At 36.8% G+C, this 12,403-nt stretch overlaps 2 protein-coding genes across 4 annotated transcripts in view; both read left to right on the top strand.

Moving 5' to 3' along the window:
- Positions 1-1,767, top strand: part of cyp2v1 (cytochrome P450, family 2, subfamily V, polypeptide 1) — a 6,685-nt gene extending 4,918 nt beyond the window's left edge. For both annotated transcript variants that reach the window (XM_016239191.1, XM_016239193.1), the window contains 4 exons: positions 324-465; positions 620-807; positions 1,171-1,312; positions 1,449-1,767. In XM_016239191.1, coding sequence (XP_016094677.1) covers positions 324-465; positions 620-807; positions 1,171-1,312; positions 1,449-1,624 — 648 coding nt within the window. In that variant the 3' untranslated portion in view covers positions 1,625-1,767. The remainder of the gene's footprint in view (positions 1-323; positions 466-619; positions 808-1,170; positions 1,313-1,448) is intronic.
- A 5,919-nt stretch (positions 1,768-7,686) lies between these two features.
- On the top strand, positions 7,687-12,138 carry LOC107556153 (cytochrome P450 2J3-like). Of its 2 annotated transcripts, XM_016239196.1 has the most exons (9): positions 7,688-7,972; positions 8,121-8,283; positions 8,486-8,635; positions 8,753-8,913; positions 9,002-9,178; positions 9,272-9,413; positions 9,511-9,698; positions 9,823-9,964; positions 10,380-12,138. In XM_016239196.1, exons 1-9 carry the CDS (start codon positions 7,781-7,783, stop codon positions 10,553-10,555), a joined length of 1,491 nt encoding a protein of 496 aa, XP_016094682.1. In that variant the 5' UTR covers positions 7,688-7,780; the 3' UTR covers positions 10,556-12,138. The 2 variants fall into 2 exon arrangements, with proteins under 2 accessions (XP_016094683.1, XP_016094682.1); XM_016239197.1 differs by lacking the exon at positions 9,823-9,964 and having other exon boundaries at positions 7,687-7,972; positions 10,380-10,561.
- Positions 12,139-12,403: the final 265 nt, after the last annotated feature.

Below are 12,403 nucleotides of genomic sequence, written 5' to 3' on the forward strand. Positions count from 1 at the left end.
TTGAGACTGTAAAGGTGCTTCAGCTAAATATTTAATTATTTCAGTTTTTTTATTTTTAATAAATTTACGAAGTTGTGACAATTCTGTTTTTGCTTTGTCAATATGGTGTATGGAGTGTAGATTGGTGTGGGGAAAAAGTAATTTAAAGCAGTTTAACATAAGGCAGCAACATAACAAAACGTGAAAAAGTGAAGGGGTATGAATACTTTCGCATGGCACTGTATTTGGTAAGCATGTAGAAATATTCCATTTAATTCGAGTTTCCTTTATCTAACATGACTACCCTGCATATGCTAATTGTAATGTCTCTTTGTGCTTTATAGAGGAAAGATGATCTGGAAGCGGGATTTCATGAAGAGGGTCTGCAGTACGCTGTACTTGATTTGTTTGTGGCAGGAACTGAGACCACATCTACCACTCTACTGTGGGCCTTTGTATACATGATGAAATACCCAGAAATCCAAGGTAAAATGCTCCAAATTACAAGCCAACTGTAAATTAAATTTTGTCCATGTAAACGGTTCATAAGCCAATTATACTGAATACTTTACTATGTAGTTATGTAGTTAAATTAGTTAAATGTGTGTTATGGAATTTTGACATTGAATGTCATATTTAGAAAAGGTTCAGCAAGAAATAGGCAAAGTAGCTGGACGGTCGCGTCGACCCAACATAGATGACAGACCCAGCATGCCGTACACTGATGCTGTTATCCACGAGGTCCAGAGAATGGGGAATGTTGTGCCCCTTAGTGTGCCAAGAGTGACCAATGAAGACTCAATATTGGAAGGATATTATATTCCAAAGGTGAGATGAATGACAAAACTTAATAAAACGTCATAACAATGACACAGCTGACTTTTCATCAACATACCAGATACTTACCATATCAGACCCTTGTGCAATTTTAATGTATTTTATTTTATTCATACAACTCTTGTGTAATTGGTAGTAACACAGATCTTGTCTTGAAAATAGCCTCAGCTGCTGACATGCCATTGAAATTTGAGCTTATAAGCTACCTACCAACCAAATCAGACTGCCATGTTATTTTAAACGTGCTGGAATTAAGTTTAAAAGTACATTATATGCAACATGGAATCTTTTATGTTAATCCTTAGATGATGTCAGTATTTCATCATCTAATCATGTTTTTTATTTTACATCAAGGGTACACAGATCATCCCTAACCTGACCTCAGTGCTCTTTGACCAGACCAAGTGGAAGACTCCATATTCATTTGACCCACAGAATTTTCTTAACGCTCAAGGCGAGTTTGAAAAACCTGAAGCTTTTATTCCTTTCTCGGCAGGTGAGCAGGTTTTTTTGTTTTTTGTAAATATTTTATTACACACATACAGAGAGTACTTCACAGTTGTGCATATATACACATTCAATTATGAGATAATCTTGAGGTTTGTTTTGAGATTTCATTTCGTCCTCCCAAGGAAAACGATCTTGTCCAGGAGAATCGCTTGCCCGTATGGAGCTCTTTCTCTTCTTCACATCCTTTCTACAATCCTTCACTCTGTCTCCTCCAGGGCGAAAGCAAACAAGCTTGGACTTCAAATTTGGAATGACACTCTCTCCAAAGCCATTTAAAATAAGTTTCACTCCTCGTTGATTGTTTATACATTTTATATCAGTGCACCATATTTACAAGTGGAATTTTGCTGTTTCTTCAAAATGATCTATAACCATGTAAAACTGCAGCTTCTAGTAGACAAATAAAAATGGCTAACCTTTAAAAAATGTCTATTTATCCCATGAAACCACACAATCATAACATCAAACAACAATTAAACGTGAGAAAGCTAAATGAGGAAGTAAAACAGTAAGTAAAATAAAAAATAAATTTAAAAAAGTAATAAATTATTAAAATTTTAAGTGATATTATAAAATAATATAATTTTTTTTTTTTTTATCTGAATATTGATATTTTCCATTTCAACATTTCCTGGCTTACAAGCGGACAAAGGTTGTTTCTCAAAAGAAAGAATGTATCCTAATGAAGCTGAAACCTTTCTACTCTAATCCTGTGGCTTTTTGGCTGGACGATTCAGCACTGAACGCTAGAGTGAGACGGTCTAGAAAATGTTTTTATTTTACAACTTAACTGAAGAAAACTTTTTGGACTTTTTTTTTTTTTTTGCACTTAACTATTTTGAAGTGAATTGGAATGTGTGCAAAGGTTTTGTGGATGACAGTCACAGGAGGAAAGATACACTTGATGCATCCTTCAAAATATGCCCAATTAAGGCCGAAAAAAGAAAGCTGCCTTTAAAGGATCCTCCAAACAGAAATAAATTCCATACAAAAATAATTTATTCAGCTTACCAATGGCATCTCCTCCATTGACTTCTATTCAATCAGAACGCCGTCACGTCTCTCTCTCTCTCTCTCTCGCTCGCTCTCTCATGGGTGCTGCGTTTTTGAGATGGGAGGGGCTCTGGCAGACATAGTTTATGTTATAAATAAATGATATTATGCAAAATCGTCATATAAAGGAATGCAGTTCAGATTACACCAGAATTTCTGCCACGCAGAAAAATCTCGCCGACAACTCAAACACGACGTAAACTCTGTTAGATCATTCTTGGCCAAAACTGCACAAATAGTCATGGACCTGTTGCACCTTTACAAGTGGATTGATATCAAGACTATTTTGTTATTCTCGCTTGTTTATATTATTACTAAGTGATTATATCAAAAATAAAGTGCCGAAAAACTTTCCTCCTGGTCTTCACAGATTATAGGAGACCTTCATGATATCGATCACAAGAAGATGCATCTTCAGCTGCAAAAGGTAGTCTAATAATACCAATTGTATTTTTGTTGAGTATTAAATACAAAACATGACAACTAGCCTAATTCTAAGATATATCTTGTATGTATGCCTATAAAACTATTTCACTAGTTATATGTTCATTTTCACACACGTTTCAGTTTGCAAAAAAAATACGGAAATATTTTAAGCATTCGAATATTTCGGACCAAGAATTGTTGTCTTGATCGGTACAAAACAGTGAAAGAGGCGTATCTAGAAGAGGGCGACAACCTGGCTGATCAACCCAAGTTACCCATATTTTATGACATTTTTGGAGACAAAGGTCAGTCAATAAATCATATGGTAAAATGGTGGTTAACTTTTCACCATAATTTGTCAGCTGTCAAAATCGCACTGCAAACAAAAATTATGCCACGGAGAATGAGTGTGAGATGAAGTGACCAAAAGAAGAGTGGTATTTATTTATTTATTAACCGGTTTAGTTTCTGCTCATGGCTATAGTTGCACTCTCAACTCTTAGAAACTTTGGATTGGGAAAGAAAAGCCTGGAGCCATCCATCAGTCTTGAATGCCACTTTCTGAATGAGGCCATTTCAAATGAGAATGGTGTGTAAAGTTCGTTTTCAAGTTATTAAGAGTAAACTGAGATTTGTCATCTAAAAAGCATTGAAACTGTTATCCTAAAAATCTTTGAATCTGTAACTTTTCCAGGTCGACCTTTTAACCCTCAAATCCTGCTGAACAACACAGTCTCAAATGTGATCTGTGTGCTTGTGTTTGGTAATCGATTTGAGTACAGTGACGATGACTTCCAGACTCTGTTGAAGAAAATCAGTGATGGTGTGTTTTTCTGAGGAAGCATTTGGGCTCAGGTACAATTTCTTATTTTCTGTCAAATAGATAATGCATAAGTGTATGGTTCTGTTTTAAAGGGATAGTTCATCCAAGAATTAAAATTACCCCATTATTTACTCACCCTCAAGCCATGCTAGGTGTATATGACATTCTTCTTTCAGGCGAATACAATCGGAGTTGTATTAAATAATGTCAAAGTCCCTTTAAGGCAAGTCATGTCACTTGGCAGCCATCTTTTAAATGCTTCTCGGGCATGCTGCTCCTATCACTTTGTATGAAGCAAAGCAAATCACAATTCTGAAAACAAAATAACAAATTACAAACGCAAATGCAAGTCTAAAAAACAAAATAATTCAGAAAGCACAACAACAATTCAGAAAACATAAGTCAGAAAACACAACGACAAACCCGAAAACAAATGAACAAGTCAGAAAACACAATGACAAATCCGAAAACAAATGAACAAGTCAGCAAACACAAGGATAAATCAGACAAACCGGAAGAGGTAGGTATAGTTCGGAGATGGTATTAATGTAGCTCAGTTTAAATGTATTGTATGAATTGCCCTTACTATGGAATAAAAAATACGGGGTGTATATTTACATTTAGTTAAAAGTGGCTGTAGAACATCAGCGCCAGTGGCGCAGATGGATAAGCGATCGACCTGGGTTCGATCCCGTCTTTTGCCGCACTTTTTTTCCCTTCCTTTTCAAATCTCATATTAGCAATGGATTCTAGTTACACTAAGTGAAAATAGCAGTATTTTCTGTGGCTGATTTGTCTGTGGCTGTGTCCGAAATCGCCCCCTATACCCTTAAATAGGGCACAGCCATTTTTAGTGGTGTCCGAAACCATAGTGGACGTTCTCGAGTGCACTCATTCAATCCCACAATGCACTGCAAAAACGAGTGTACAACTGGGTGCACGCTCAACGGCTAGAGAATGCCCATAACGCACAGTGAGAGTCACGCCCCGAATCCCGCATCTCGCCAGAAGATAGCGCCCGCAGCTGAATAATCAATCCGTTCATTTTTACAAAGCGCTCATCCATGGCGTACAGCATAATATACAACACGGGTATAAATTCATTGTAAATTGATTATTAAATTGTTTGATTAGGGTTTATACATAATTTCCGTGACAGAGTTCAAGATAAATCCTTTAATCTTACTACTGGAGCTGCTAGTTTGCTAGTTTCAAATGATTAATAAACAGCAAGCACAAGGCATACAATCAGTAACTTTACATTTGTGAAGATGAAATAGGCCAAAAAGAGTTAACAGTTTTAAGATATCATCCAGCTCCTTTGATCCCGATTCCCAAATTAAAAATAGTGCATTAATGACCTCAAAACTAAAAAGTTTGTTGTAAGCTGAGAAAACAAGCCAAGATAATTCTTTCCAAAAATCCTTTGCATTTACATTTACATTTAGTCATTTTGCAGATGCTTTTATCCAAAGCGACTTACAATTGGGGGATACATTTAGCGATTCTTCTTAAAGAGGCAAACCGATACAGGAAGTGCTTGTAACTCGAGTCTTTCGAATCGTTCGTTCTTTTGTCACGTGATGTGACAGCATTGGACAGAGAAATTAGTTCATTTACAAGCTTCCTTATGGGTGCATAGTTATTATTATTATTATTATTATCATCATTCTTATAATTATTATTTACTCTTACAGTTACATGATGCGTTTCTGGTCTCAAATTGTAGCATTTTACTTCTTACAGTTTTTTAAATGTGTGAATTTCTGTCATGATGGTTATTTTCCATAACACTGAATGTTGTAACAGATAATAAAGAGCTGGTTATTATTATTAAGTCTCTTTCCGGCTCGGACTGCATTGGTTAAGGGTATGGGGCTGTCACGTGATGAACGAATGACTCGGAAAAACCCGAAGACTCGAAACAGCTGAACTATTTGACTAATTCCAGTACAGGACCTATAGGATGTTGCGCATGCGCGACTGAACGAATCACTCCCCGAGACGACTCGTTCTTCACGAGTCACATTAAAGATTCGTTCAAGAACGACCCAACACTAGTTTTCTGACTTGCTATAATGTTTTCTGAATTGTTGTTGTGCTTTCTGAATTGTTATTTTGTTTTTTAGATTTGCGTTTGTAATTTGTTATTTTGTTTTCAGAATTGTAATTTGCTTTGCACTTCTCGGCCAGTGTAGAACTGAGACCGCCTCCGTCACTCTGTACTGGGGTCTTCTCTACATGATGAAATATCCTGAGATACAGGGTGAGAGCTGCTTATGAGAAATAAGTTATGCACATAAAAATTAACATATACTCACTATATATAAAATATATATGTACACTATCTCTACTTTGTATCTTCAGCCAAAGTTCAGGAGGAGATTGATCGTGTTGTGGGAGGGTCACAGCAGCTATCTTCTTCAGACAAAGACAACATGCCCTACACCAATGCTGTCATTCATGAGATACAGAGGATTGGAAAAATAGTCCAATTAAATTTGGTCCGGTTTACTGTGAAAGAAACTCGGATAGGAAAATACATTATTCCAAAGGTTGGCCTAGAATGACTTTCTCTGTTTGACAGATAGACTGAAGTTGTTAATCCATATGGTCTCAATTTTTGAGAGTGCTTGATAATCTGGGCCCGTATTCACAAAACATCTTGGGGTTAAAAGGTTATCCCAACTCCAAATTTTCCTTTGATTATATCCATGTTTTCATTAACCAGTTGGGTAAGAAGTAACAGCTGTTCTTGCGTCCATTTTTATTATTTTTTATTTTAATTTTTTTTACATTTGCATGTATTACTATCAGCCATGATTATTCTACTCCGTTAATTAAAAGGCTGTTTATATGCATATTCACTAATTATGAGAAGCATACGTGGAAGAGGCTGACAATTAGCTGAACATATACTTGTTTAATTGGTGACACTTATCCTGCATTTTCAAATGTAAATTTACATGTTCACATTCACATAGAGCAGTGGCAAGTGCGTGAGGTTGTCATGGTAACACATACATTGCCCACGAATTACAGCTGCGCTTCTATTTTGCCCCACTAAACTTAGCAATAAACATATCTGTCAAAACGATCTCAAAGGAGGCTTTTATTAAGCAAATCAAGGAGTGAATTACTCATCCACTGTTTTTAAAACAGACATTTGTTGGGCTTGATTCAAGTTATGCACAATGAGGCGCACACTTTTTATTTAGTCTTATTGAATAGAAGATAAATAGTTTATATTCTAAAATCTATTTAAAGGTTGTGTTCTGTGAAAATTAAATAACATTTGGATGTAAATGGTCGACATAAAAGTAGTGTGCGGCTAAACCGGCTGCGTCCTGTGGATCACCTTTATCTGATTGTCCGGGTCGGAATTATTAAGCACGGCGTTAATATCTTCATCGGAGTTTTTCGTTGTCTCCAGATTTCTCTGCAGTATGTTGTTAAAAACGCGGAACATCATTTTATTCCACACAACAGGCAAGCATTACCGTTAAGTCTATTATCCACCAAAATGCAGATTCGTCACGTGACAATCCTTACGCAAATGAGATTGAGGGAGACGTTAAGTTTTGATTTATTAATTTACTTCCAATATCAATTTAAAATGTATTAACTTTTACGTATTCACTTTTACATGTATTATTATAACTGCATTATATGCATTTTTACTTCATAGAAAAAACTTTATAAATAAATATTTAGTAAAATTCTTAAATCGCTATGGGGGAGCCAGGCCCCCCTGGCCCCTCCGCAAGCTACGCCCATGCCTTTTTGTACCTCTTTTGTGTAAAGGATGAAACGATTTCCGAGGGTTACGGTCTGTTCATTTTCATGACTATCGTTTGCAGTTTGTCATCCTTTAATATTTTCTACTTGTTTGGGTAGAAACATTTTTTGGTCATATTTGCTAATTTGCTGTATTTGCCATGTTTTAATCTATATTTTCTCCTGTCTGGGAAATTTATTTATTTTTATAATTTTATTTGTTATTTAGTTTTAAGGAGGTAAAAAGCAGCTATGGCAGACATTATCACATTCTTTTGGCAGTGAATGTTTTGGGAGGGTTATCCTGGAATGGGAGGGTCTTGTGGGAGCTTTTGGAAATCATCGACCTAATCTGGCAGTAATACTGACCTGACCATGGATCTGCTGCGTCTTTACGAGTGGATCGATATCAAGACTATTTTGTTATTTTCCTGTGTTTTTTTATTGCTGGCTGATTATATCCAAAATAAAACGCCTAAAAACTTTCCTCCTGGACCATGGTCTTTGCCGATTATTGGAGACCTTCATCATATCGATCACAACAAGATTCATCTTCAGGTGGCAAAGGTAAATACAACCTGTATTCTTGTTTGGATCTGTGACGGTATGCAATTCGAAACATCTTTGCGAGGATGGAAGTGAACTGATATTCGGCAGTATTTAAACTGTTTTTATAGTAGCCTATATGAGTTCATTTTCAAATCATATTTTCAAGTTTGCAGAAAAATATGGAGACATTTTAAGCATTCGATTTCTCGGACCAAGAATTGTTATGTTGAATGGGTACAAAAGAGTGAAGGAGGTCTATCTACAACAAGGCGACAACCTCGCTGATCGACCCGTGTTGCCTATGATTTATGACATGGTCGAAGACAAAGGTCAGTCTTGTAAATATAATTTCAAATAGTGAATGGTGGTTTCAATATAAACTGACCGCGGTGAATTCAAACCTACATTGAGGCATATGCCACTAGAGAAAAATAACAATTTAAATAGGTTTTTCATCAAATTGCTCTGAGATCAGTACTTGTGGCAGTGAGTGAGAAATGGCAAAGTAATATTTAAATGTGTTGTGATCAGGTTTAGTTGGTGCCAGTGGATATAAATGGAAGCATCAGAGAAGATTTGCACTCTCAACCCTTCGAAACTTTGGACTGGGAAAGAAAAGCCTGGAGCCGTCTATCCATCTTGAATGTTGCTTTCTGAATGAGGCCATTTCAAGTGAGAATGGTATGTATTTAAGTTTGTGAAATGGAAAGAACTGAAACTTACCTTGTTGTTCTACAAACATTTAGGATTGGAAGCACAATGTGATTTACTTTACAGTTATCATGATAACATTTCCAGGTCGACCCTTTAACCCTCAAATCCTGCTGAACAACGCTGTCTCAAATGTGATCTGTGTGCTTGTGTTTGGTAATCGATTTGAGTACAGTGACAATGACTTCCAGTCTATGTTGAAGAACATCAATGAGGCTATGTATCTGGATGGAAGCGTCTGGGCTCAAGTAAACATTTTCATATTTCAATAAGTTAATTTTGCTCTCTTTAGCATCTTTGTTGCTCAGCTAAAGTCTGTTGTTCTTCTTTCTTTAGCTGTATAACATGTTCCCATGGCTCATGCGGCAAATGTCTGGACCACACAAAAAATCGTTTGCTCTGTGGCAGAAGGTGATTGACTTTGTTCGAGAGAAGGTGAATGCACACAGAGTGGATTATGATCCATCAAATCCTCGAGACTACATTGACTGCTTCCTTGCCGAGATGGAAAAAGTAAGACCCTTTCTTAGGCAGGTGTCAGTAAGTGGAATGCTGTGGTTATAATAATGTGACTGAATTGAAATAGCTCTCAATCATGTTGTTTAGCTTAAAGACGACACAGCTGCTGGTTTTGATGTGGAGAACTTGTGCATCTGTGCTCTGGATCTGTTTGTAGCAGGAACTGAGACCACCTCCACTACTCTGTACTGGGGTCTTCTCTACATGATAAAATATCCTGAGATACAGGGTGAGAGTTTACTGTGAGAAACTACATTCTTGTGCACATAAAATGTGGTATATACTCACACTCTTATTTTTGTCTTGGACTGTCTCTACATTTTCAGCCAAAGTTCAGGAGGAGATTGATTGTGTTGTGGGAGGGTCACGACAGCCATCTTTATCAGACAGAGACAACATGCCCTACACCAATGCTGTCATTCATGAGATACAGAGAATTGGAAATATTGCCCCATTAAATTTGCCCCGGGCTACTGTGGAAGATACTCAGATAGGAAAATACTCTATTCCAAAGGTATAGTAGGTGTAGAGAACTGTATATTTATGGACACTGGGACAGTTCAGACTGTCCGATTGACTGATAGATTAAAACAATCACCACTGGTCCTCCATAAACCTTTTGATTCGTTTTGATTTAGGGCACAGCTGTGATTGGCAGTTTGACATCAGTGCTGTTTGATGAATCTGAGTGGGAGACGCCTCACTCTTTTAACCCGGGTCACTTCCTGGATGCTGAGGGCAAAATCAGAAAGAGAGATGCCTTTTTACCTTTTTCTCTTGGTATTGAACTCTGCTTTCTAGTAATCGGCTGATATATTTGGACAGTTTCCAGTTGTGCTGTAAATAGCTGAATTTCCCATAGCCCTACAAAAAGTTACTCTTTTTGAGTGAAATGAATTGTATGGAAGCCATTCTCGATGTAAATAAAATTCAGATTTTATATCTTGCAATTATTTCATGTTGTTGTGACCTAACAAATGCGACCTAGTTTTATTACAGTTGTGATTATTTCTTGCAATGTTCTTTTCCATCACCTTTGCCCTTTTAAGGGCTCAGTAGAAGCATGCTTTCATGGGAGATTTGCATATTAATATTAAACAATTTTTTTTTCCCACACCGCACGCAATATTTGATATTGGAATACATTTAGTTCCATATTTAATCTTAGGTATTTTCTCTTTGTTTCTAATTTCAGGAAAGAGGGTGTGTCCTGGGGAGCAACTGGCACGGATGGAGCTGTTCCTCTTTTTCTCCTCTCTGCTGCAGCGCTTCACTTTCTCTTCACCAGCCGGTGTAGAGCCCAGCATGGATTACAGACTGGGTACCACTCGATGTCCCCAACCATATAAATTATGTGCAGTGCGACGCTAAGACAAGCAATTCACACAAATATGTGATCATCAATTGTTTGTGTTTATGAGACATGTACAGAGAGAATATGTATCCATTTATTTTTGAAAAGCTGTGGAAATGGGTGAATTGGCTCAGTGGGTAAAGATCAGGGCTGGGAACCCAGAGGTTTTTGATTCAAATCCCTAGAAATGGGGAATTGTGAGCTACCAGCGTTGTGCCTTTAAAACCAGGTTACACCAGGGGGATTATTTGTTCACTAAAATGTTAATTAGATCAAGTATTTGATAAATTTGTGATGCAATGTATAATATTTTTATATTTTACAATGGCCCTTAGTCAGGCTAGCGCCATTTTTAATTATTGACAGGAATGAAAACAAAGCTGTGAGAGATAGAAGTACATGCATTTAGTGGATTGTACAACATACCGATTGTTCAGCTGACGAAACGTCTTTGCCAAAAAAATTTAAAAAGCAGTAGACAAAAACTCCATGAAACAATGTGTAGGAATGTAAAGACTGGCAGTCTATTCCTCACAGCCAAGTTTTCATCCATGTTAAATTCAATATGGCGTCTAACCTGATTAAAGTGTATAATTCGATATGATACCTGGTCTGATCTCAATAGTGGGCTTCCAATACGTATTTGACTTAGTTAAAACAAGAACAAATATGTCAACAGAACTTCCTTTGAATTACGATAATTTTTCTAAGCCCATTGGCAAATATCTCTTCTTGTTTCAATCATAAGCTCACATAATTTTGATCAATTCCACAAACAAACAAGACTTCTTATTTTATGTCATTTTGCTTTTCAAGTTAATATATCTTGATTTAAGGCTCTTAAGACATTTGCACTGGAAAACAAGGCAAAAAAATGAGGACGAACATCATTGAGAAGTACAGTATTTTAAAGTACTTGTACTTTATACAGTACTTTATTTCCTTTTTTTTTTTTTTGTAAAATGAATTCGTCAATAATGGAGATATGTTAGACATTGTACTTTCAGACTTTAAAGTGTTGCTAATTTTTACATTGAAGGACTATATTGATGTATTGTGTCCATGGCCGGACTTACCATTGGGCTTGACTGGGCTGCAGCCCAGGGGCCCCGCCTTAACCCGTTTACATTTGTTCAGTTATGTGCCAGTCATAAATTATTAGTCGCATTTCAACAGCGCGCACGGGCCAGCCGGGGCTAACAACTTTCAGCTTCCAACTACGACATTCGAATCGAAGCCATAATCAAACAGCATAAACTGGAATTTATGATTTTTTTTCCACAGAAAAAGGACACGCGTATTAAATCATTTCTGCGCTGCGCCGAATCGCCGATTAATTTGTGATCACATGGCTACTTTAAACGGTTCCATTAAGCCTTTAGCCCAAAAGAGCGCACATTTACAAAGATAATGATACATTCTCACATGTTCACGCCTCACTTCTTTACAGAGGATGATTCTATATTATATGAATGTCCCACTAAACTAATCTGAAGAGTTTTGAGCGCTCTCTCCCGTCCAAAGACTAATATATTGCAGGGACTTTGTCCCGTCTCACTACCTCCACACAAAGTGGAGCAGAAATTTCATCAAGACGATTAAAAAAAATAAAAAATAGCCATTAACAGGGTTCGTACGGTCATGAAAACCCCAGAAAGCTTTGGAAAAGTCGTGGAAATGTATTTTACAAATCTCTATACAATAGAATATTTGTTTAATCATGTCCTGAATCTCGGTGCGGGATTGCGCATTTTGGTTTTACTCATGTTCGCACGTTTGGAAAATTTGGAAAATTCCTGCAAACATTTATTTAATATATAATGTAGGTTAGATGAGTTAAAAAAATTCACACAGAATATCAGATT

The sequence above is a fragment of the Sinocyclocheilus grahami genome, unplaced genomic scaffold, assembly GCF_001515645.1.
Source record: "Sinocyclocheilus grahami isolate Dianchi unplaced genomic scaffold, SAMN03320097.WGS_v1.1 scaffold556.1, whole genome shotgun sequence".
NCBI lineage: Eukaryota > Metazoa > Chordata > Actinopteri > Cypriniformes > Cyprinidae > Sinocyclocheilus > Sinocyclocheilus grahami.

Coding starts and splice junctions, on each gene's coding strand:
- LOC107556153 (XM_016239196.1), top strand. CDS start 7,781: ATGGATCTGCTGCGTCTTTACGAGTGGATCGATATCAAGACTATTTTG. Junction 9,414..9,510: donor AAAATATCCTGAGATACAGG/GTGAGAGTTTAC, acceptor CTACATTTTCAG/CCAAAGTTCAGGAGGAGATT. Junction 9,699..9,822: donor GAAAATACTCTATTCCAAAG/GTATAGTAGGTG, acceptor GTTTTGATTTAG/GGCACAGCTGTGATTGGCAG.